This window comes from Hyperolius riggenbachi, chromosome 6, assembly GCF_040937935.1.
Source record: "Hyperolius riggenbachi isolate aHypRig1 chromosome 6, aHypRig1.pri, whole genome shotgun sequence".
In the NCBI taxonomy this organism is placed as follows: domain Eukaryota; kingdom Metazoa; phylum Chordata; class Amphibia; order Anura; family Hyperoliidae; genus Hyperolius; species Hyperolius riggenbachi.
Window position 1 is genome coordinate 203,765,656 of NC_090651.1, and position 26,648 is coordinate 203,792,303.

The 26,648-nt window shown below is 47.3% G+C and overlaps 1 protein-coding gene across 1 annotated transcript in view; it reads left to right on the forward strand.

The window, feature by feature from the left end:
• Positions 1 to 336: 336 nt before the first annotated feature.
• Positions 337 to 26,648, forward strand: part of DCPS (decapping enzyme, scavenger) — a 43,947-nt gene continuing 17,635 nt past the window's right edge. The window contains exons 1-4 of the mRNA XM_068242714.1: positions 337 to 517; positions 6,580 to 6,748; positions 17,004 to 17,149; positions 22,196 to 22,309. Of these exons, the coding sequence (XP_068098815.1) occupies positions 344 to 517; positions 6,580 to 6,748; positions 17,004 to 17,149; positions 22,196 to 22,309 (603 nt within the window). The 5' untranslated portion in view covers positions 337 to 343. The remainder of the gene's footprint in view (positions 518 to 6,579; positions 6,749 to 17,003; positions 17,150 to 22,195; positions 22,310 to 26,648) is intronic.

Sequence of the window (26,648 nt, forward strand, 5' to 3'; positions counted from 1 at the left end):
TGCAAATGATCTAATGGTCCAATAATGCATTTAGATCGATTTCATTTTATTCTGAAATCTATTGGAAATCTGTTCCTAGTGTGTGATACTACAGGCATCTGACAGAAATCTATCTGATAGTCAAATCTACTGCAATTCTATAAGTGCATGCATGGCCACCTAGTGTCTCTTGTTCATTATCGCTAGATGCTAGCTTAGTTTGCGCAAGCGTTGCAAAGTAGTTTATAAGTCGTACGCTAGATGGCGACAATTAATATTTGAGCTCTGCTACCACAGATTTTTACAACGAGCCGTATTTGGTAGGTGGCGCTGAAGAGCACCGTTAGTTCTGCGCATGCTTGAAATGATAATGGCTCAGCCGGGAGAAAAAAGAAAGCGAGACGAAGAAGGGGAGAATGGCGGGACAGGGGATGCAGATAGCGCAGCGGATGTACAGCAGCATCCCCTCTGCGGTTTCCGACTTCATGCCGTCCTTAGAGAGTCTGCCCGGGACAAAACTATCTTTGTGCACGGACAGGTACCCGGGGGAAGACTTCCGAGGTTACACGTGTGTGTGTGTGTGCATAATATAGGGAAATACCACTGGCACTACACTGGCGGAGCTAGGGCAAGGGGAGGCAAGGAAACAGGTAACGTGCTTAGCTTTAGGAAGTATGTAGCGTTAGCCATAAAAAACACAAAGCAAGGATCCACATATGTAGCAGCATCTGCATACACGTAACGCTTGTTACATCTAACAACACAATGGGTTAGTAGGACTAATTAATAATAATGTTCTAAGTAACAGGAGTAGGCAGTGAAAGACTTTTATCCTAGGTGTGCAATAAATTCCCAAGCATACAGAAGAGGCGGTGCTTCATACCTGTAAAAATAGGGCCAGAGACTGCCACTGGCAGATTATCTTTAAGAATCCCAATATTCTGATGAATCCCTATAATAAAATATTGGTCGGTGTTACCGATATTTTACTATGACCTAACCTAAGACGGCTGGTAAAATGTGTACGGGTGGTATTCTGAAACTTTGAAACCATGTTGAAAGCAGTGACCATCACCACGTACATAGGAAAATTGATGGTACTTATCCGTTAGCCGGGCGCATCCTCTAGGTGGCGACAAAACTCCACCAGAGTTACATCTTTCCCTACTATCCATGTCGGCCTGGAGGGGGAATAGTAATAAGCGCCACCTGCCGGATGCACCCGGCTAACGGATAAGTACCAAATTGATTTATGCAAAGTAAAAGCTCTGGGGACAGTGTGGGTGGTTGTGAGAAAGGAGAATGGGCCGGCTGCTTATGGTGCTCTGCACCTGGTGCAGAGGAGCAGCTGTAGGTGCTCTGCGCCCGCTGCAGAGGAGAGGCTGTAGGTGCTCTGCGCCCGCTGCAGAGGAGAGGCTGTAGGTGCTCTGCGCCCGCTGCAGAGGAGAGGCTGTAGGTGCTCTGCGCCCGCTGCAGAGGAGAGGCTGTAGGTGCTCTGCGCCCGCTGCAGAGGAGAGGCTGTAGGTGCTCTGCGCCCGCTGCAGAGGAGAGGCTGTAGGTGCTCAGTGCCTGCTGCAGAGGCGGGGCTGTAGGTGATTGGCGTCTGCTACAGAGGAGAAGCGGTATTAACCAATTTACCCTACTCCACAAATAAACACATGCTTAGCTGAGCTTCAGGAGTGGATGAATAATAATTGGCAAAAACGTAATGCTGACAAAACTGAGGTTCTTGTTATCGAGGGCCAGGGCTCAACAGCAAAGCAGCTCCAGTCTCAACCAACACCGCTAAGGATAGGGAGCTCAGACCTGAACAACTCAGACTGTGTGCGCAGCCTGCGAGTACTGATTGATGGGAAATTAAGCTTCAGGAATCAAATCTCAGCTGTTGTGAAACATTCCTTCTTTCACCTAAGGAATATTGCAAGGATTAAACACCTAATTCCTTCAGAGGATCTTCCAACCCTAGTTCATGCCTTCGTCACATCAAGGTTAGACTACTGCAACGTCCTCTACACAGGCCTGCATAAGAAAGACTTACGCCGCCTGCAATTAGTACAGAATGCCACCGCAAGGCTGTTAACGAGCCAACCCCGCCATTGCCACATAACACCAACCCTGAGCTCACTCCACTGGCTACCGATAAAATGGAAAATTATGTTTAAGATTGGCTTACTGACATTCAAATCCTTGCACAATCTGGGCCCTGGATACCTGAAGGACTTGTTGCAACTACATCACACCCCCCACAATCTTAGATCAAAAGGACGTAACACCTTGGTCACCCCCAGAGTCCACCTCAAAACCTTTGGAGACAGAGCCTTTTGTCATGCTGCCCCTACACTTTGGAACTCCCTGCCACACCCAATCAGGACAGCCCCATCCCTGGAAGCATTTAAGTCTAAACTGAAAACCTACCTTTTTTAGTCTGGCATTCATGAACATCTGACTATCTCCTCTGTAACACAACCCAGCCTGCAACCCTGTATTAATCTGAGACACAGCTATGCGCTTTGAGTCCTATGGGAGAAAAGCGCTTTGCAAATGTTATTGTATTGTATTGTACTGGTGGTGTTCCCCTTATGGACCAGAGCAATTTTCTAATTTTAGCGCTCCTCCCATTCAGCCGCCAATAACTTTATCATTACTTATCACACCAAAATGATCCATATCTTGTTTTTTACCACCACTAATAAAAAAAAATCCACACACTTTATTTGCCCATTCGTCCTGGTTATTATGGTTAAATGTTGTACCTAGTACAATGCATGGCAACATTTTTATTTGCAAATAAAGGTATTTTTTTTAAAATTTGCATTAGTTCAGACCATCCGCCCTACCTCCCAGGCCCGCTGCCTGGGCGTCACCCTAGACTCTGCCCTCTCCTTCAACCAACACATCCAAAATGTTACCAGAACCTGCAACTTCCACCTTCGAAAAATCTCAAAAATTTCTGACCCCAGACACTACCAAGCTTCTCATCCATGCCCTCATTATCTCCCGACCTTGACTACTGCAATGCCGTGCTATCTGGCCTCCCCTTAAAACGCATTGAACCCCTTCAATCAGTCATGAATGCAGCAGCTAGACTCATCAGACTTTCCCACTACTATGCTTCCACTTCTCCCCTCTGCGAAGCCCTACACTAGCTCCCTATCAGCTTCAGGATCAGTTTTAAGGTTTTGTGCCTTAAAGAGAAACTCCAACCTAGAATTGAACTTTTTCCCAATCAGTAGCTTATACCCCCTTTTACATGAGAAATATGATGCTTTTCACAAACAGACCATCAGGGGGCGCTGTATGACTGATTTTGTGCTGAAACCCCTCCCACAAGAAGCTTTGGGTACCGCGGTACTCTGGGCAAACTGCCACAATGTAACAATGTTTACAGACAGGAAATGGCTGTTTACAGCTGTCTGTAACAGCCAAAACAGCTAGGAGCAGCTACATAACCTGCCCACAGTAAAAATGTCACCATGTAATAAATGTCAGAATGTAAATCGGGGAGAGGAAAGATTTTACAATGAGCAAACACTGACTAAATCATTTATACATAATTATTGTAAAAATGAAGCACTTTTTTTTACTACATTATTTTCACTGGAGTTCCTCTTTAACTACAAATCTGTGCGCAAAACCTGCCCAACCTACATTTCTGAGCTCGTCAACAGATATATACCTGCCCGTCCCCTCCGGTCCGCCAATGATCTCCGCCATGACCTCCCCACGCATTTCTTATTCCCATGCACGCTTACAAGACTTCTCAAGAGCTGCCCCCACCCTATGGAACTCCCTTCCACTCCCCCTCAGACTCGCTCCTTCCTTCAACACCTTCAAGCAAGCCCTCAAAACACATTTCTTTAAACTAGCCTACCCCACATCTACCACACTCGAACGCTCTGTCAATCACCCTTTCCACAGTCCTACCTTATGTGTCCCCCCATCCTTTAGATTGTAAGCCTTGGCAGGGCCTCCCCCCTCCCTTAATGTGTCCTTTTTAATTTTACTACCCCAGCAATTACACCCTTCTCATGGACTAACTCGTACTTGTTTTCCCGGGTCTATGTAAACCGCATTTTATACCCTGATTGTATGTATAACCTTGTGCTATGTTGTATAATCGTTTGCTACCTCTCTGTCTGTCACCCCGTGTTGCAATGTATGTATCCCTATTTATTGTCCAGCGCTGTGTAATATGTTGGCGCTTTATAAATATAATAATAATAATAATATCACTTTTGCAAACCTTTATTTGCACAAATAACAGTAATATACCCTCATGACATACATGTTAAAAAAGTTGAGTCCATAAAGTAACTTTATTTACTTAAATGTCATATTTACCCCAAGTGTTTTATTTTGGTAACTACGGGGGAGATTTATTTTTATGTAATGTATGCAAGGGTGTCTTTTTTTTTTTTTTTTTTTTTACTTTTTTTGCCACTAGATGTCCCCTCCTTTATGCCTGTGTACTGTAAACAGTTCCCAGGAAGTGTTGTGTGTATGGTTTTTACTTTCACTGGTCGCTAGTCATTCATTACAGGCACTTTGATCGGTGAATTCAAACTCATGTTCCCATTTACTAATCCAGTGTAATTACCACTGGCGAAAAGAATGCCTGCATGAGCGTGCACAGTGCTTGTGGTGAGTTCTACGCTACTGGAGATAAGATAAAGTCTCAAGGGGTGTAGATATACTGGTGTCTTGTCTAGTAAGTGGTTAAGTGCTGCAGAGAAGAGTTGTGGCATCTACTGCACCCAGCTGATCTCGGAGCAGTGGAGCTGGTACCCACTGCAGAGCACTACTAGTGCCCTCCTGCGCCCAGGTTACTCACCTGGTCCAAATTATCAGGCGCATCACCCCACCGCTTACTTAATATAAACTAGGCGCTAGTCTAGTTTAGGGGACTCAGCGGGAAACCTCATAGTGAAATTCTGCTGGACAGCACCCTAGGTTTCAGATAAGTTGTAGTTAGCGATGCCCACATGGCGCTAGTCTACTTCAGAGGAAACCAGTGCAAATCACCTTAGACTAACGCTGCGCACCAGATGCATTCAATTAAATAAAAAGTGCATATAACTGTAGAAGACAAGTTCATTTAACGAATTATGTAAAAAAACAAATTAAAAGGAGCAATTTGATCTGCAGCGGCCATCTTCACTCATCGTTCAGAACTGTTCCTGGCTCCTGATTGGTTCCTCTCTAGCTGAGGAAATTAAAAAAAGAACCCACTTGAACGGAGGGACGGAAGAGGACGGCGGAAGCCTTGGTAGAAAACAGAGGCTTCCCCCTCCTGAGGTAAGTATCCCACAGAGGTTTTTTTTTTCCACTACAGGTTTTCTTTAAATAACTTGCTTTTCGGCAACCATTGTCCCCATTTGCCCGCTTGCTGGGCTGCAGGCTCAGTAATCGCTTATTTAAAGGAGTTATCAGGCCAAAAAAAAGTGTTTTCCTTACCTGGGGCTTCTACTAGCCCCAGGCAGCCATCCTGTGCCCTCGTAGTCACTCACTGCTGCTCTGGGCCCCCTCCGTCAGCTAGTTTCGTTTTTGCCAACCTCGGGGTCGGCGGGCCACATTGTGTACATTTTTACGCATTCCCGCTGGTGCAGGAACATTAACACATACATTTTTACGCATTAGTGGAACCACGTAAAAATGTATGTGTTAATGTTTCCCCAGGTAAGTGAAACTCCTTTTTTTTTTTTTTTTTGCCTGATAACTCCTTTAACGAAATAAACATGACAGCCACCATATTCTTCTCACGTCAGTTGCCCTTAAAATGTATGCCACAATCATCCCAACTGCTGCCGCTAGTTCCTTAGGTTAAGATGCACATATCTTCAGATAATTCTGTTCAGCTCACATTTGAGGGCCCGTTTCCACTATCGCAAATCTGCATGCGTTTCCTACATGCAGATTCGCACAGCCAATACAAGTGGATGTGCCTGTTTTCACTTGTCAGTTTTCCTGAGCGTTTTTCTGTTCAGTATTTTTCTGCACGGCAGAGCCCTCAGAATTCGCCTGCGTGTGGAATGCATGCGAATCGCCGCTAATGTATTTAATAGGGAAATCGCCTGCAGCTTTGGCATGCGAATTTTCATGGGAATTCGCATGGAAATCAATGGAAAAACACACCGGCACTGCCATGGTTAAATTCGCATATAGCGTCATCCATGCGAATTTTCATGCGAATTCGCACGAAAATTCGCATACAGCTGCATGCGAATTTTAACCGCGGCGATTCGCACCGCACAAAGTGAAAACGGGCCCTTAGACTACTGTCTGCAGGAAGCAGCAAGCGAGGGATATACCAGTAAAGCGCATAGGACTTCTGGATAGAGCCCACTCCACATCATACTCAGTCTTTTTGACTCAGATGAGCCTAATGCGATATGCAGTGCGCATAATGCACATATTAACAGGTGTAATGAAGCATACTCTGTTTGTACTGTATGCTTCTTGGGACGTGTCACACTGCACGCATAACAGGCGATGCAACTTCCCCTCTGTTGCAATCTTGCTTTTGCAGGTCGTGTAACACCCCACTGTGAATATAGCCTTACTGTCCTTTTATACAATTTCTTCTATATTGTTTTTTTGAAGGTGACTGACGATGGGGAGAGCAAAGAAGATGCTGTTGTTATATTGGAAAGGGCTCCTTTCCAAGCTGAAGCAGTGTCTACTCTGCTGAGCAACAAACCAGAGCTTAAACTGCAGCTGAAAAATGACATCTATGGTGTTTATCAACTGCATCCTCCTCCGGAGCTAAATGGTAAGTTTGCATCAGACAACTGGTACAGCCTTCCACAGATTTTTTTTCTTTCAATGAGCTCAGAGTGTTTCCTTTAAAGAGACACTAAAGCGTAAAAAAATGATGATATTATGATTTGTATGTGTAGCACAGCTAAGAAATAAAACATTAAGATCAGATACATCAGTGTAATTGTTTCCAGTACAGGAAGAGTTGAGAAACTCCAGTTGTTATCTCTATGCAAACAAGCCATCATGGAGAGGGCTGTTATTTGACTTTTATTATCTCAACTGTTCCTGGACTATTTACTTTTCCTCTGCTAGAGGAGAGGTCATTGCTTCACAGACTGCTCTGAAAGACTCATTTTGAATGCTGAGTGTTGTGTAATGTGCACATATTATAGAATGATGCAATGTTAGAAAAAACATTATATACCTGAAAATAAAAGTATGAGAATATTTTCTTTGCTGCTAATCTTCTAGTAATTATTCATAGTACACAACCAATTCACTATATCATATTTTTTTTTTCGCTTCAGTGTCTCTTTAAAGAGACACTGAAGCGAGACTAAATCTCGCTTCAGGTCTTATATATAGCAGGGGCACGTGTGCCCCTGCTAAAACGCCGCTATCCCGCGGCTTAACAGGGGGTCCCTTCACCCCCAACCCACCCCCCGCAAAAGTTGGTCGTAAAATGGTCGCTGGTAATCTTCTTCCTGGAGGCAGGGCTAACGGCTGCAGCCCTGCCTCCCAGCGCGTCTATCAGACGCGCATCGCCGCCTCTCCCCCGCCCCTCTCAGTGAAGGAAGACTGAGAGGGGCGGGGGAGAGGCGGAGATACGCGTCTGACAGACGCGCATGGGGCAGGGCTGCGGCGGTTAGCCCTGCCCCAACCAGGAAGCGCTCCCCCGCTGCACGGAGGGGGTTTGGGGGGACAGGGACCCCCGTTAAGCCGCGCTATAGCGGCGTTTTAGCAGGGGCACGCATGCCCCTGCTAGCTATGAGGTCTGAAGCGAGATCTATTTTCTCTTCAGACTCTCTTTAAGGGGGCAGAGACCGCTGTTAATCTTTTTACTGCCATCATGTTCATTTTTCTATCATTCTTCAACCCTGTGACTATCTGACAGTGGCTCTTAAATTTATTTAAAGTAGTGCAACTTGGGGAGGGGAGTTGGTTGCATGCTGTGTAGGGATTTTGGCTATCAGTAGATGCTCATTTATAGATGGTGTGCCTGTGTTTAGGGGAGGAACTATACATCTGTGTCCATGCTCTGTACCCTGTATGCTGTTGCAAGACTGCATGTCCTCATATTAAACTGGGCCTACCTGTGGTCTAGAATTGGCACCAGTGAAATATTACGCAAGTATTATTATTTTTTATCATTATTATTTAGGATTATACATAGCGCCAGCATCTTCTGCAGTGCTGTACGGAGTACAGGATCTTCTCAAAAAATTAGCATATTGTGATAAAGTTCATTATTTTCTGTAATGTACTTATAAACATTAGACTTTCATATATTTTAGATTCAAATACACACAGCTGAATTAGTTCAAGCCTTTTATTGTTTTAATATTGATGATTTTGGCATACAGCTCATGAAAACCCAAATTTCCTATCTCAAAAAATTAGCATATTTTAACCGACCATTAAAAGAAAGTGTTTTTAAAACAAAAAAAGTTAACCTTCAAACAATTATGTTCAGTTATGCACTCAATACTTGGTTGGGAATCCTTTTGCAGAAATGACTGCTTGAATGCGGCGTGGCATGGAGGCAATCAGCCTGTGGCACTGCTCAGGTGTTATGGAGGCCCAGGATGCTTTGATAGCGGCCTTGAGCTCATCCAGAGTGTTGGGTCTTGCGTCTCTCAACTTTCTCTTCACAATATCCCACAGATTCTCTATGGGGTTCAGGTCAGGAGAGTTGGCATGCCAATTGAGCACAGTATTACCATGGTCAGTAAACCATTTACCAGTGGTTTTGGCACTGTGAGCAGGTGCCAGGTCGTGCTGAAAAATGAAATCTTCATCTCCACAAAGCTTTTCAGCAGATGGAAGCATGAACCCACTTTTGAACCAGAAACAGCGGCAGAAGCGCCTGACCTGGGCTACAGAGAAGCAGCACTGGACTGTTGCTCAGTGGTCCAAAGTACTTTTTTCGGATGAAAGCAACTTTTACATGTCATTCGGAAATCAAGGTGCCAGAGTCTGGAGGAAGACTGGGGAGAGGGAAATGCCAAAATGCCTGAAGTCCAGTGTCAAGTACACACAGTCAGTGATGGTCTGGGGTGCCATGTTAGCTGCTGGTGTTGGTCCACTGTGTTTTATCAAGTGCAGGGTCAATGCAGCTAGCCATCAGGAGATTTTGGAGCACTTCATGCTTCCATCTGTTGAAAAGCTTTATGGAGATAAAGATTTCATTTTTCAACACGACCTGGCACCTGCTCACAGTGCCAAAACCACTGGTAAATGGTTTACTGACCATGGTATTACTGTGCTCAATTGGCCTGCCAACTCTCCTGACCTGAACCCCACAGAGAATCTGTGGGATATTGTGAAGAGAAAGTTGAGACGCAAGACCCAACACTCTGGATGAGCTTAAAGCCGCTATTGAAGCATCCTGGGCCTCCATAACACCTGAGCAGTGCCACAGGCTGATTGCCTCCATGCCATGCCGCATTGAAGCAGTCATTTCTGCAAAAGGATTCCCAACCAAGTATTGAGTGCATAACTGAACATAATTGTTTGAAGGTTTTACTTTTTTTTTGTTTTAAAAACGCTTTCTTTTATTGGTCGGATGAAATATGCTAATTTTTTGAGATAGGAAATTTTGGTTTTCATGAGCTGTATGCCAAAATCATCAATATTAAAACAATAAAAGGCTTGAACTAATTCAGCTGTGTGTATTTGAATCTAATAGTAGAGCGCGCAGAGTTCAAGAGTCTAATGGCAGTGGGGAAAAAGGTGTTCATGCACCTGCTGGTTTTTGCAGGGATGGACTGGAACCTCCGACCGAGTTTGAGTCGCCTGAAAAAACTGTGACCGGGGTGTGAATGGTCACCCACAATTTTCATTGCTCTGTTACGCAGCCTGGTGTTGTAGATGAGATCTAGAGGGGGAAGAGGTTTACCGATGATCCTCTCCGCTGAGCTGATGACCCTCTGAAGTTTGTATCTGTCACTGGTGGTGCAGCCAGCAAACCAGACCAGGATGGATGAGCAGAGAACTGACTCTATCGTCGCAGAGTAGAAGGACCTCAGAAGTTCTTGGGCAATACCAAACTTCTTTAGTTGGCGAAGAAAGAAGAGTCTTTGCTGAGCCTTCTTCTGAGTTGCGGTGGTATTAGCCTTCCAGGTCAGGTCGTCAGAGAGGGTCGTACCCAGAAGGCGGATGCTAGGAACCCTAGCGACTTCGGTACCCTCGATATACATCGGGGGGGGGGGGGGGGGGGAATTGCTGGTATACTTCCTAAAATCAATGACCATCTCCACAGTTTTGGCTGTGTTGAGAACCAGCCTATTCTCTCTACACCAGTTGCAGACTCTGTCGACCTCCTGGCGGTAGGCCTGCTCGTCATTCTCACTAACAAGGCCAACAATTGTGGTATCGTCCGCAAATTTGATGATTTTGACAGTCCGCAGTGGAAGTGCAGTTATTCATGTATAGAGAGAACAGGAATGGTGACAAGACGCAGCCCTGAGGGGCTCCAGTGTTTGTCACTCTGGGTCTGGAGACTGTCACCCAGCTTCACAACCTGGGACCTGTTCGTTAGAAAGTCTGTGATCCAGAGGCGAAGAGTAGGATGAACTTCCAGCTCCGTGAGATTGTCATGCAGGATACGGGGGCAGATAGTGTTAAAGGCCGAGCTGAAGTCCAGGAGAAGGATTCTAGCATAAGAGTTCGGCCTGTCTAGGTGGTCAGTGATAAATTCCAGGCAGATGTTGATAGCATCGTCCGTGGACCTGTTTGCTCTGTATGCGAACTGGAGAGGGTCCAGTCGGTCTAGAGTAGTGTTCTTGAGCAGAGACAGGACCACTTTTTCAAAGGTCTTCATGACCACTGATGTTAGGGCCACGGGCCTGAAGTTGTTTAGGTCTGAGACCCCTTGCTTTTTCGGGATGGGAATGATGGTGGATTCCTTGAAACATGTAGGGACCTTCCCTTCCCCGAGGGACCTGGCGTAGATAGAGGTGAGGACGGGGGCCAGCTGCCGTGAGCAGGACTTCAGACATGCCGGTGACACGCCATCAGGGCCAGATGCTTTCCTGGCATTCAAGGAAGACAGAAGGCGAAGAACGTTGGTCTCGGATACTGTCAGGGAAGGGCATGTGCTCGAGCTAGGTTCAGTGCGCCTAGCAGCAGGGGGGGGGGGGGGGCAGAAGGAGTTGACTGCCCCCCAGGGGTGGCCGGGACCTCAAACCTGCAGTAAAAGTTGCTGAGTTCCTCGGCTAGCTCGGAGCAAGGAGTAGCCTGTTGGGGTGGGGGCTTATAGCTAGTGGCAGCCTTCAGGCCCTTCCAGACAGCCCGAGGGTCGTTTGAGCGGAGGTTGTTCTGAATCTTTTCAGCATGTGACCGTTATGCAGCACGCAGTTCCCTGTTGAGGGAATTCCTTGCCGACCTGAAGTCCTCCAGGGAGCCAGACTTGTGAGCGGCTTCCTTGCGCTTCCGCAGTTGACGCAGCTTATTTGAGAACCACGGTTTATCGTTAGGGTAAATCTTGAAGGACCTGGTGGATACACAGGATTCCTCGCAGAAGCTGATATAGGATGAAACAGCATCAGCCCACTCATCTAGGTCGGGTGATTCCAGTGCCTTCCAGTCCGTGCAGTCGAAACACTCCTGGAGTTGGAGCTTGGCTTCATTAGACCACACTTTAGTAGATCTCAGGACTGGTTTCGCTGACTCCAAGCGCCTTCTGTAGGTGGGAACCAGATGGATGAGGCAGTGGTCAGAGGAACCGAGAGCAGCCCATGAGACGGCCTTGTAGGCGTCCTTAAGAGGCGTATAACAGTGGTCAAGAGTGGCACCGTTCCTGGTGGAGCAGACCACGTGCTGGTGGTAGCGTGGGAGCTCATGCCGGAGGTTCGCTTTGTTGAAGTCACCCATGATGATAAACAGAGAGTCTGGAAGGGATGTCTCCCACTGCGTGATGGTGTCGCTGAGGTCCCGCTGAGCAGATTTAACATCAGCGTCGGGAGGAATGTACACACCTGCGAGGACGTAGGAGGAGAACTCTCTGGGTGAGTATGAAGGCTTGCAGTTAATGAGTAATAGTTGGAGGTTGGGGGTGCACTTTTTGACTAGTACTGATGTGCTTGGGCTCCATGCGGAGCTGACATAGAAACAGATTTCCCCACCTTTCTTTTTCCCTGAGAGGGTGGGGTCATGGTCCGCATGTATAATGTTGAAGCCCGGGAGGAGAAGGGCATTGTCTGGGATGACCTCCTGCAGCCACGTTTCCGTGAAGCAGATGACTGGGGTATTATTGCCTAGCTCCCTCTTGTTACTGATAAGGCGAAGTTCATCCAGCTTGTTAGGAAGGGAGCGGACATTTGCCAGGAGGGCCGAAGGAATGGCTGAGCGCAGACCCCTTTTTCGCAATCTCACAAGGGCCCCCGCCCGGCAACCCCTGCGCCGCTGACCTGAACGGACCAGTGGGTCAGGGCTGGTGATTTTTTGGATGTGGCTCAAGACGGAATTGTAAAGGAGACCACCGTCTGGGAGGGAAGAGCTGCAGGATTCCCAGAGGGAGAGCTGCATCCTGGTGTAGGCAGTGCGGGGCATGAGAGGAGGTGAGGGGGGGTACTGAACGACCATTCTGCTGGGGGGGGGCAGCCACCTGTGGTGCGCTGTAACCATTGGAGTGGGCCCCGTCAGTCAGGTAGAGCAGCCGTGCAGGAGCACCTCAACACAGTCCATATGCCCCCGAACAGGTGCAGGTCAGCACAGTCCATATGCCCTGTGGGAGGTGGATTGACACCAGACCATATGTACAGAACAGATCAATGCAGCCCAACAGCAGCACCACAATCCAGAAAACAAATCAACACAGTCCCAATGACCCCGTAACGGACAGCAGCAATTAGTTCTAGCCCGGACACGGGGAAAGCATAACAAGTCTATCATATAAAAAGTTAGCCTGAGATAGAGATCAGACCTGCAGCAGCAGCCACAGCTGATATCAAGGCGCAGGGAGCAGCAGGGCAGAGACAGCAGCTGGTAGGCAGCACATACAGCAGCAGCAGGCTTACCGGTAGTTGGGCAGGCAGGCAGGGCGGCTGGGATGGAGCTGGCCAGAGTCTACCACGAGGAAGGAGTCCTTGTGTCCCCAGTGAGCTGCTACTTGAGGGGGGTGTGGCGGAGCAAGTGAGAAGCCATGGTCCACTAGTGAGTCCGGAGATGCCCACCCACGTATTGAAGCACAGGTGGCAGGAGCTTGCACACGAGGGGGGAAGATCCAGGTCCAGGACAGGGCCTCTCCACGTGGTCAGCACGTGGATGACCCGGCGGCTGCAGAGCGGCGGAGGGACAGCGGAGCTCTGTGGTGATGCAGGCACGCGCGGCTGGATGTAGCAGGGGCCGATGGTTGTCCGGGCGCAGGCAGTGAGAGGAAGGCTGCGGAGAGTGTGGGAGCCTTCCTTATAGGACCCGGAGCAGCTGGCAGGTAGCGGGCAGTACTTCCACGTGGGTGGCCTAGACGGGCAAGGAGGAGACAGCGGCAGTCCGGCGGCGAGGTGGCGCTCCCCCTGTTGAATCCTGGGGATGCAGCAGATGTCGGGCGGCAGAGTCGCTTCCCTCCGTGGATGGCTAGGGAGCTTGGCGGTGCGGGAACTGTTTATCAGGTCCCCTAGCGACAGCGGTGCCGGCGTCAGAGGTGGTGAGGCCTTTCACGTGCTGAGCACATGGGCCTGTACTCCGGCTGCAGTGGAGAGCACGAATGTGCAGGGAGAGAACGGCAGCCCCCACTAGTCGGTGCCGGCAGCTCAGGCAGGTGATAAATCCGCAGGAACTTCCTGGGGCAGCCGCAGTAGTGGCGGAGCGATGGGTCCTCTGTGTTCCCGCAACCGATCGGGACTCCTGTGGGCACGGGATTCCTACTGCCTGATACTGGAGGTAGGGTTGAGAGACTGCTTCTACTAAACCTGCCACTAACTGCCAAGCCAAAACTACTACTAAAAATACTAAAAAACAAACGCTAAAACTGGGTCTAATCTAGGTGTAGGTGTCCTCAGTACAGCCATGAATGGGTGCCCCCTGTATAGCCATGCATGGGTGCCCCCAGTATAGCCATGCATGGGTGCCCCCAGTATAGCCAGGCATGGGTGCCCCCAGTATAGCCAGGCATGGGTGCCCCCAGTATAGCCAGGTATAGGTGCCCCCAGTATAGCCAGGCATGGATGCCCCCCAGTATAGCCAGGCATGGCTGCCCTCAGTGTAGCCAGGTATAGGTGCCCCCAGTATAGCTTGGTATAGGTGCCCCCCAGTATAGCCAGGCAAGGGTGCCCCCAGTATAGCCAGGCATGGGTGCCCACAGTTTAGTCATGCATGAGTGCCCTCAGTATAGCCAGGCATGAGTGCCCACAGTATAGCCAGGAGGGGGACGCAGTGCTAAACGGGGGAGCATGGCCACACATAGCGGCGGGGAGAGGGGTCCACCATGCCGCTGCTGCTATTAATGAGTGTCGGAGGGGGAAGCCCTGACGGGGGAGCCCAAGGTGAGGAAGGGGGGAGTGGACCCCACTCCCCGCTGCTATGTGTGGCCATACGCCCCCCGTTTTGCGCTGCGTCCCCTTCTGGCTGCGTACCCCCTGCTGTGGTCTCGCGTACCCCCTGGGGTACACGAACCGCGTGTTGAAAAAAACACGGTTTAAGAACTACAGCAATTGGTGGTCTCAGTTTCCCGCCATTGAATCCACTGCTGGAAACAATAACAACACACTAATCCCTATAAATACAAGGCCCTTCTTTACCGCCTCCATTGTTGTTTCCAGCCACATGTAAATTAAGCATTACATCATCATCCTGAGACAGACATTCTCTCTAGAAAAATTTGTTCAGAAAAGATGAGCAATACTATCATTATGGATAGGAAACGTGACACTAGAAAAATGTGGTTAAAAGTCTGGAAAACTCCTCCTATTGGAGGAGGGAGGATTTCCAGGGGCCTTTGGTTCCAGTGGTCTTGGAAATCTTGAAGGATGGAGTGGATATGGGCTTGGTCCTATGCACATTAAAGTGGAATAAAAAATGACATTCAATTAAAATGTGTTTTCCTACTTTTTATTATCCATTCAGTTACCTTATTTGCTTTTGTGCACAAGTAATATTGCCAAATTATAAGGTCCCAAAGTACAGTTTATCTGCTCTGAAAGCTGCCATTGCATTTTATTCATAGATTTTACGTATAAATAGAGCAGCTATCTAGTGAGAATTTTTCATCTGTCTCTGCTTCTCGGCTCAGTACAGTTTCCTTTCAGTTCAGTGGCTGGCTGTAACTAATTGTAGCAAGAGGACTGTAAACAAAATATAATGTTATCACCTCAGATCATAAACTGAAGGAGCTTTCCACTGCAGAACAAAGTGATGTGTTTAACCACTTGCCGACCGCGCACTCATACCGCGCGTCGGCAAAGTGGCAGCTGCAGGACCAGCGACGCAGTATTGCGTCGCCAGCTGCAGGCTGATTAATCAGGAAGCAGCCGCTCGGGCGAGCGGCTGCTTCCTGTCAATTCACGGCGGGGGGCTCTGTGAATAGCCTGCGGGCCGCCGATGGCTTTCCGCTTCGTTTACATTGTACGGCGCTGCTGCGCAGCAGCGCCGTAAGGCAGATCGGCGATCCCCGGCCAATCAGCGGCCGGGGATCGCCGCCATGTGACAGGGGACGTCCTGTCACTGGCTGCACAGGACGGATAGCGTCCTGTGCAGCCCTGATCTCCGGGGGGGGGAGCAGGTAGGAGAGGGAGGGGGGAATTTCGCCGCGGAGGGGGGCTTTGAGGTGCCCCGCCAGCCACATGCAGGCAGGAGAGATCGGACCCCCCCAGCACATCATCCCCCTAGTGGGGAAAAAAGGGGGGTGATCTGATCTCTCTGCCTGCTACATGATCTGTGCTGGGGGCTGCAGAGCCCACCCAGCACAGATCACTCAACACAGCGCTGGTCCTTAAGGGGGGGTAAAGGGTGGGTCCTCAAGTGGTTAACTGATTGAATGCTGTTCTGCTACAATTTTGTTGTGGTAGTAGGTTTAAGGCTGTAAATAATATATTTTAGAGCAAAGAAGAAATGCTGAGTTTCAGACCACGTTAAAGGGACAAGACATTTTACCTTCCTAGACATTAAAGAGACTCTGTAACAAAATGTTCAGCCTTAGTTCTTCTATCCTATAAGTTCCTTTGCCTGTTCTAATGTGCTCTGGCTTACTGCAGCTTTTTCTAATTGCATAGTGGCTGTGTTATCTCGGTTATATGATCTAATCTGTTTTCTTCTGTCGGCACAGTCAGGCTAGGCTGGAATGTGTGGAATGTGCAGGGCTGCTTGTGATTGGATAGAAGCTATACACACCCTCTGCAGGCCCCCTGCTGGCTCTGTATGACTCACAAACTTTGCTTATGTGAGCCTATCACAATCTGGTTAGTTTGTTTGTAAACACTGCCTAAAACTGTGTTAATTACAAGCCAGGATTGCAGCAGAGAGTGGCAGAAACAGCACAGGAGAACATAATGAATAGAATGGTATGCTTTTTGCTGTAAACATTTTAGAGTACAGATTCTCTTTAAGGCCTCCTAGCATAGGCCGCGCTAAGATCATTTCCAGTAGTTTGCATGCTGAAATCTATTTGAAATCTGTGTGCAGTGTATGGAAAGGGAATAGATCCCTCTCTGATTAGATTCATTCTGAGAGGGATCAATGTAATGGTCCATCTGGCTATACATCGAGTGATGTATGACCTTTTTATTAGAAAAGTTTTAATCCACGCCAGGTTTGTAAGCTGGATCACATATGTTCTACAATGACAGTGTTCTCCCCAGACATTTTTCCCAGCCGTGTGGCATAAAAAAGTTGCCGGGTGGGGCACAACGGGGAATTGTAGGGTCGGTGCTTCTCTGTGCAACTCTGCTTACAGCGTAGGAGGAGAATGAGGAGGCGAGCCGATGAAAGCCGGGTGCTCACCAAAATTAGCACCCAGTTAAAAGAGCCTGGGGAGAACACTGAATGATTTCCATGTCTCAAAAGCTGCTGTTTATATATTATGAACCCTTCTTTTGCTTCCAACAATCCAGAAATAAAAACTACAATCATCAGACCGGCCACAGAAAAACACATCAAGAAGTATCTGCATCAAGAGGTCTACTTGATTCAGGAAACTGGGGAAGATTATAATAATATTACACAACCTTTCATTGAATCTCAGAGCTTCAGCATCCAGGTGAGCAGTGGAACACACTGGCAAAATTCAGCATCATTTCTGCAGTGCATACATTTATGTAGCTCCAAAAATGTTTTGACGGAGGCCTGTGCTCAGTGGTGTAGCAATAGGGGGTGCAAAGGTTTGGACCACACCAGTGTCCCTGGACCTGAGGGGCCCACATGAGGCCCTCCTAGTGGATTACTGGTGCTGTAGTTGCAGTAATTGTTACCTATTTGAACAATGGTAAACCATAACAAAATATTTGCTTTCCTCTACTTTCATCTCTCACACGGTGGTCTGTATTATGTGATTATTTATACAAGGGTCATCCCGAAAGTAAAAGCCTTTTTAAATTAATCAATTTAAAGAGTTTTTTTTTTTTTTTTAGATACACTGTATCTTCATTTTTATTTCTCCACGTAATCATCTTTTATTTAATAATTTGTTATATATTTTTTCAAGGTTTCGATCCCTTTGTTGTAGTAGCATCACACTGCTCACCTATGGGTTGGAGGAATTAACGGAAGGGGGGTTCAGATTAATGCTGCTGAACAGTTACTGGCATTCTGCAGTCATGTGACAAGTAGTGCAGGTAGAGCAGGCTTTCTGAACCAGGGTTCCATAGAACCCCAGGGTTCCTTTAGTACTCTGCAGTGGTTCCTTGGCATTTTCCCCCATCGTGGGGGAAGTTTAACAGAGCTATAATAGGTGGTACAACACGCACTACATTGGAGAGGCAGGAGACAGTATAATGAGTGGCAGTGTAATAGGGGGTAGTGAAATAAACAGCCACACATACTGTACTTTTAAACACCATACCTCCTGCAAAATAAATGCAGGGGTTCCTTGAGATCAAAACATTTTCAGGGGTTCCTTGAAATCCAAAGGTTATTTGCAGGGTTCCTCCAGGGTAGAAAGGCTGAGGTAGAGAATAGGTGTTCGTTTCCACTACATGCAAATTTGTGTGCATTTTCTGCACACAAATTTGCATAACAATTTATTTCAATGGGTCTGTTTCCATTGTATCCAGAATCTGTATGCACAAAAAATCTGCACAGCAGTGTTGTCAGTTTTTGCACACTGCATGCGTTTTTCCATCCGTTTTTGCGTGCATTTTGTAAATGTCAACAGAAATGAAAAAAATTAGCAATTACGCATGCAAATTCACATTTAAAAAACAAACACGTATACGTATTAGAATTAATATAATATGTGGAAACTTTCAACAATAGGCAAATACCAATATTATGCACATAATACTAATAACAGACAAATATCAATGCCATGCAAATATTACATATATTTTATCATGTGACCAGTCTTCTCCTTTAGTTATGCAAGTAAACATTGGCGTTTCCATTATTTACAGTTATTCTAGAAGTTAGTGCCCCACTTGTCCACTTTTATTTAAAGGACTACTGTAGGGGGAGAAAGAGTTGACCTTACCCAGGGCTTCTTATGGTCCCCTGCAGACGTCCTGCGCAGCCAGTCACTAATGCTCCGGTCCCCGCCTCCGGTTCACTTCTGAAATTTCCGTCCTTATAGTCAGAAAAACACTGCGCCTGCATGGCCGTGTCCTCTCTCCCGCTCACGTCACCAGGAGCATACTGCGCAGCGACAGACAGTACTGGGACTGCACAATACACTCCTGGTGACGTCAGCGGGAGCTAGGGCGTGGCCGCACAGGCGCAGTGGTTTTCTGACTTTAAAGTTGGAAATTTCAAGAGTGAACTGGAGGCGGGGACCGGACCATCGGTGAGTGGCTGCGTAGGCACAGGACGTCTGCGGGAGACCATTAGAAGGCCCAGGTAAATTCAACTACCCTCCTATAGTACTCCTTTTAAAAGTTGAACTAGTTTTGATTAGAGATGGTCAATTAGATGCATATAATTTCACAGCATCGCACTGCATTCAGCAGGGCTGTGGAGTCGGGACAAAAATCCTCTGACTCCTCAGTTTATGAAACGACGACTCCGGGTACCCAAAATGACTCCGACTCCTTAGCCTAATTCTTAACAGGGCTGTGGATTTTTGTACAAAAATCCTCCGACTCCTCAGTTTATGAAATCAACAACTCCGACTCCGGGTGCCCAAAATTGCCTCGACTCCAACTCCGACTCCACAGCCCTGGCATTGAGCTAGGACAAACCTAGCAGTGGTGTGATCAGTATTAGACAAGATTTCTTCTACAATACAACCTTGTCCAATAATTGCTGGTACAGTATAATCTCATTATAGTAAACTCCAAGGGACCAGGAAAAGGGGTTTACTATATCAGGAATTTTCCTAGAAATGGTCCAGCATGCCCTGGTACTTTCTATGCTGCAAATGACCAAGTTTGTCCTCCCATTGGAGGTACAGTCACATTTGGTGGACTGCAAGGTTAAAGTGGACCTGAACTCATGCACAGGACAGAAGGAAAACAGAAAAATGCACCCTGTATGTATTTAGAAACAGTTTAGCCTGTTTAATTCCCCCTCCTTTGTGTCTAATCACAAGTTTGTAATTTGATCTCTCCCCTGTGTCACATGACTGTCATGGTAGAGATGGCAGATAAGCTCATTTGAAAGCATAGGCTGTTAAAAATATGTCTGCTTCCATGAATCAGAAAGTAGAAACGGTGAAGATTTATTTTAGGATTTGTAACAGCTGTAACAAAAACGTTTTTTTTGTTTAAAGGTGGTTATGCTGTTGTGTATCTTTTAGGGCAGAGAGGACGTTCTGAGTTCAGGTCCGCTTTAAGTATAACGTAGGGCTGCATAGCCAGGCTGGACAAATTGTTGGCGCAGTATCCAGGGTTCCTTAAAAATGGCTGAATAGAGGCAGCCACTAGCTTCGTGTGAGTAGTGGGACTTGCAGCGTGTCCTGCAAAACGTTCTGCTTACACTTGAGCCAATCATGAAGCCTCTCTTCAAAATGCAGCCAATCATAAGCCACTTGTATCTGTAATGTGAGTGGCTCTGATAGCTCCTCGGGTGGGACTTGGCACTCTCCACTCTCCTTAGTTTTGCCCACTCTGATCTGCACTACAAGTGAAACTAGCCTGTACTGTGCTCCACACGCTACCAGGCGCGTCATCACTTATGAGATTCCCAGGAGTGCGTACAATCCCATGCAAGGACTATGACAATACATTTATCAATGATTGCAAAGTGGGAGTGGTAACGATGCACCCTCTTTTGTTTATATTCACATTATTTCCCATTTCACCCTGGCTGCTTATTTGTACAGTACTGAACATCCAGCACCGGTGCCATTCTTCTTGTCTTACAAATGTTATCAGGCATCAACTCACTTACAACCAACCTGAAGAGAGCAGCCGAACATGGGTTTCACACTGACATATGACGCATGCACCACCCCGTTTACTATATCCAGAGTCAGTGTAGGCTCCCTGCACACTGCAAATCCGTTTTCCAATTCAGATTTTCCCTGAAGTTATTCAACAGAAAAACGGATCAAAAAATGCAGCATGCAGTAAAGTTTAAAAATCTGAATCGGATGTAAAAACCGATTAAAAATCGGAATCGCATGCAGTGTGCAGGGAGCCTCATGTAGGGGCCAAAAAAACATTTTCTATAACAAGTTTTATTATATCAGATTTTAGTATACCAGGTGTTGCTCCCATAGGCTTATAATGGAGATTGGCTGGGACCTGGAGAGGTAGTTTACTATACCAGAGTTTATTATAACGAGATTATACTGTACACAGTGTTAGCCTAGGTAAATGATCAGTAATAGATCTTGGGCCTGATGCAAAAGCATCAGTAAATTTGCCGTGTGCAAGTAGCGCACTGCAATTTTACCTGTACTAACGCCAGGAAGCAGCTCGTGTTACACTATTCCCATGACACGCGTTACAGAGATAACACACAATGCTAAGGTAACACGCAGTATGTTACCTGCGTGAGCAGCGTACAGTGCATTGCTCTAATGGCGTGAAGCATGCTGTTTGCCTGACGTTAAAACCGTCAGGATTGCACCGGGACACTTAAGAGCCCACCCGGAAAGTTTCTACACCCATTTGAGTCTGTTAAAGAGAACTCGAAGTGGGTTCTAAGAATCCTAATAGCACACATAGGCTTGGTCTGCATATAGTGCCCAGCCTCTGTTGCTATACAGCGTCCCCCCAACCCCCCCAGGCCCCCCCTGCGCTCTGCTGTCCCCATGAATCAAATTGCTCTCCTGCCTCCTCTGTCGCCGCTGATTGGAGGGATGGGACGCAGGCGGGGAGCAGAGATATAGAGGAGGCGGGGTAGCGGCGAGACTGACACATCCAGAGGTAAACAGCCGGCTATCGACACGCTGCGTGTCGCTAGCACGGTGTTTGACTTATGGGGACTGCAGAGCACGGGGTAAGGGGGGGCGCTGGGGGGCTGTATAGCAACAGAGGCTGGGCATTATTTGCAGACTCAGCCTCTGTGTGCTGTTAGGATTCTTAGAACCCACCTCGGGTTCTCTTTAAGTTCTCGCATACAACAGAATGGAAAAAAATATATAAAATGAATGGATATAAATGTAGGGTTTCTTTCACTGCACGTTTTATAATCTCTCCCAAACCACTACAGATTACAATTTTTACAGCCAACATTTTCACTGCAGATTTGAACGTTTTGCTGTAAATAGTAAGAGACCATTATTCACAAGTGGCCAAAAAAGAAAAATGTAGTGCAGGTCTAGTACTCGAGTCGTAGCAATGGTTGGTGGCAGCTCTCCTGTATGTATCGCTTTTCTAATGTATGACTGACAGCCATGGTCTAATGGCAAGAACAAGATTTAACGTCTGAAATATACAAAAGAGGTCGGCTTTGCTCGTGTAAACACTACGTAGCCTGTATTGGCGATGAGAGTACACAAATACTTACTCGTGTCCATTAGTGTTGTGACATAAGTGGACCACTGAGAGGTGGGTGCAGATGGGCACAGAACTGGTCACAAGTAGTTCACCTGTGCATATATATCAGACTATTGTTCCTTCCCACAACTTTATACAGTATGTCATCTGCCATGATTTATAAACAGTATAGAGTCTGTTATCATCTATTGTACTTATCTTTGTTACAGTGGGTGTATAATATTCTAGAGAAAAAAGCAGAAGCTGATCGTATTGTATATGGGAATACTGATCCTGATCATGGTTTCATCCTCCTCCCTGACTTCAAGTGGAACCAGAAACAGGCAAGTTCAGCACAATTTTGCATATTTAGTAGGGATGCTTTATGGGAGATCTCTTTTGCACACATTAAAGCAAATTCAAAGTGAAAAAGTCACTTTTGTTTTAATACATACCTATATAGAGGGAAGGCTATGGATACCATAGAGCCTCCCCGATCCTCATCCGTCCTGTCATGTTTCCCCTGAGGTCCCATTTACCTTTCCCTGATTTTCCCCTTTGACTATTCCTTGGTTCTCTGATTATAGCTTTTTTGACTGGTTCACGTGTAACCTTATTTGCACTGTTCTATAGTATGTAATTTTACTACTCTATGGTATGTACAGTATGTCTTATCAGCTATACTGTACCAGTGATTTTCAGACTCTCTTAATGTACCTATGGTTCTAATGGCTGTCATTATTCATGTTCAAATTCCATTGTTATGTGGGATCTTACTACATCTGTTTTTTATTAACGTTTTAAAAATATAACAATAACAGCACATATTGAACAAGAAAAAAAGAGCCATCATTACTGTTATAGGATTTGGGGGATATTAAACACAGTGTAACAGCCCATGCTGAGCATTGGTAAAGTAACTGCTAATTGTTAGCAGAGAAACCAAAATGTATAGTAAATAAACTGGTAAACTTGCTCATCCACCTATAGAGACAATGATGGATGATATAAGCACACAAAGTGCACTCCCCAAGCAAACAGACAAACAGGGTGATATCCCATATATCATTTAGACCTCTAGGTTCCCTAGTACTTGGTAAAAATCCAAAATGTTTTGCTTTCCAAAAGTTTTTTTTAATATGAAAATCTCTTCCCTAAGGGCCTATTCACACTAGAAGCGCTTTGATTAGCGCTTTTTAAAAATCACGCCCATCCACTTTCAATAAAATCGTGGTATGAATTGCCGCGATTTTCTTGTACGCAATCCCTAATCAATCACAAAGCGCTCAGAAAAGCGCTTCTAGTGTGAATGGGCCTTTACATTTGTTCTTCACTCTCTCCACACCAGGAAAGGAACAATTTGTCTCATTACTGCCATGGTGTATTCGGAAATGTTAAGACGAATTTGACAGATTTATTTAGGACCAAGTTATAGCCCCGCAATAATGTTTGGCAATTATTTGTAACAACAGCCTGGTGGTACAGCCCACAACCACTTGCAGCATGCTGTGCACTGCTATTAACCAACTAGAGGAGTGGGAGGATGTTCTATTTTAGCCAAGCCTAAGTAAATATGAAGTAGTAGACCAAAGAGTATGGGCACCATTTTTTATTGATCTTGTATTGTAAAAAGACAATGTTAAACCCCATTGATTCATGGATGAAGAGCCAACGGGGTGGGTTATTGATGTATATTTTCTTTTTACAATAAAGGATGGTGCCCAGATTCTCTGTTCTACTACTTTGCATATCTTAGTGGAGCTATATCCTCTTTTGCCCAGGTGATGTGTTTAACCACTTAAAGAGAACCCGAGGCGGGGTTCTCACAATGCTAGCTGCATACAGAGGCTGGGTCTGCCTATAGATCCTCCCCCCCCTGCACTCTGTAATCCCCCCTAAAACACAGCCGCGCTGCTGACACACAGCTTTTCAGAGCGGGCTGTGTTTATCTCTTTACTGTCATTCTCGCCGCTCCCCCCGCCTCCTGCATCGCTCCGGTCCCAGCCCACGCCCCTTCCCTCGCTGCTGATTGGAGGGAAGGGACGCAGGCGGGGACCGGAGCTCTGCAGGAGGCAGGGGGAGCGGCGAGAGTGACAATAGATACACAGCCCGCTCTTACAAGCTGTGTGTCAGCAGCGCGGCTGTGTTTTAGGGGGGATTACAGAGCGCAGGGGGGATTTAGGGGGGATTAACCACTTAAGCTCTGTCGTTTTAACTTTATGCATCCGAGCAATGTTCACCTCCCATTCATTCGCCTCATGGTTTAGGGCCCCTAAAATGCCAGGGCAGTATAAGAACCCTACAAGTGACCCCATTTTAGAAAGACACCCCAAGGTATTCCGTTAGGAGTATGGTGAGTTCATAGATTTTATTTTTTGTCACAAGTTAGTGGAAAATGACACTTTGTGAAAAAAAAAAAAGGGTCATTTTCCACTAACTTGTGACAAAAAATAAAATCATCTATGAACTCACCATACACCTAACAGAATATCTTGGGGTGTCTTCTTTCTAAAATGGGGTCAGTTGTGGGGTTTCTATACTGCCCTGGCATTTTAAGGGCCCAAAACCACCATGAGGAGTAGTCTGGAAACCAAATGCCTCAGAATGACTGTTCAGGGGTATAAGCATCTGCAAATTTTGATGACAGGTGGTCTATGAGGGGTCGAATTCTGTGGAACCGGTCATAAGCAGGGTGGCTTCTTAGATGACAGGTTGTATTGGCACTGAAGTGCAGGAAGCGCAGGATGTTCTCAAATCGTGCACTGGACATGGCAGCAGAGAACATGGGCATGTCATGTACTGGGTGCGTAGATCAATAAGACCGCAATACATTCTTTTTGACTAGACCCATGTTAAGGAGAAGGCCCCAAAAAATGTTACGTTGGGAAACTTGGAGTGGTTTCCACCGTAAAGTCTGGGCATGGTAGCTTCTTGGATTGGCGGATGCATATTGTGTGGCATAACGGTTGGAAAAAAAATTGTCACTGCGGTGGGGCGGGTGAGGGTTTGGCCGGGTGATCAGAAGCCCGCAGGGGGCAGCTTAGGGCCTGATCTGATGGATAGGAGTGCTAGGGGGGAGACAGGTGGTGACAGGAGGTGATTGATGGGTGTCTCGGGGTGATTAGAGGGGAGAATAGATGCAATCAATGCACTGGGGGGGTGATCGGAAGGGGGTCTGAGGGGGATTTGAGGGTTTGGCCGAGTGATCAGGAGCCCACACGGGGCAAATTAGGGCCTGATCTGATCGGTAGGTGTGCTAGGGGGTGACAGGTGGTGACTGGAGGTGATTGATGGGTGTCTCAGGGTGTGATTAGAGGGGAGAACAGATGTAAATAACGCACTGGGGAGGTGATCAAGGGGGGTCTGCGGGCGATCCGAGGGTGTGGGCGGGTGTTTGGGTGCCCGCAAGGGGCAGATTAGGGTGTGATCTGATGCGTAGCAGTGACAGAGGGTGATTGATAGGTGACCAGGGTGTGATTAGAGGGGAGAATAGATGCAAGCAATGCACTGGCAAGGTGATCCAGGGGGAGTCTCTGAAGGCGATCTGAGGGTGTGGGCGGGTGATTGGGTGCCCGATAGGGGCAGATGACGGTCTGATGCGATGCAGTGACAGGGGTGATTGATGGGTGATCAGTGGGTGATTAGAGGGGAGAAAATATGTAAATAATGCACTGAGGAGGTGATCAGGGGGGGTTGAGGCTACCTGAGGGTGTGGGCGGGTGTTTGGGTGCCTGCAAGGGGCAGATTAGGGTCTGATCTGATGGGTAGCAGCGACGGGGTGATTGATGGGTGATTAGAGGGGAGAACATATGTAAATAATGCACTGAGGAGGTGATCAAGGGGGGGCTTGAGGGCGATCTGAGGGTGTGGGCGGATGTTTGGGTGCCTGCAAGGGGCAGATTAGGGTCTGATCTGATGGGTAGCAGTGACAGGGGGTGATTAATGGGTGATCAGTGGGTGATTAGAGGGGAAAACAGATGTAAACAATGCACTTAGGAGATGATCTGAGGGCGGGTTTGCGGGCGATCTGAGGGTGTGGGCAGGTGATCAGGTGCCCGCAAGGGGCAGGTTAGGGTCTGACCTGATGGGTGGCAGTGACAGGGGAGGATTGATGTGTGATAGGTGATTGACAGGTGATCAGTGGGTGATTACAGGGTCGAATAGATGTATACAGTACATGGGGGGGGGGGGTCTGGGGAGGATCTGAGGGTGTGGGGGTTATCAGGAGCCCACAGGGGGCAGTTTAGGCCCTAATCTATAGGATAGCGTTGACAGATAGCGACGGGGTGATTAGGGTGGTAATTGGGTGCAAACAGTGGTCTGAGGGGGTGATCAGGGGGGGCGGTCTGAGGGGTGCTGTGGGTGGGCGGGGGGGGGGGGGTGCAGGATCAGTGTGTGTGTGTGCGCTTACTAGGGGGGCTGTCTCCTGCCCTGGTGGTCCCGCGATCACTGGGACCACCAGGGCAGGAGGCAGCCTGTATAGTACACTTTGTATACATTACAAAGTGTATTATACACTTTGTAGCGGCAGATCGGGGTTTAACAACCCGCCAGCGCTTCTAAATAGACGGCGGGTTGATGTCGCAGGTGGGTGGAGCCTAATGCCGCCGGATGTGCGCGCATCACTGCACACGATCCCCAGCTAATTAGTCCCCCAGGTGCCGCCCCCAATTGGCGTTACGC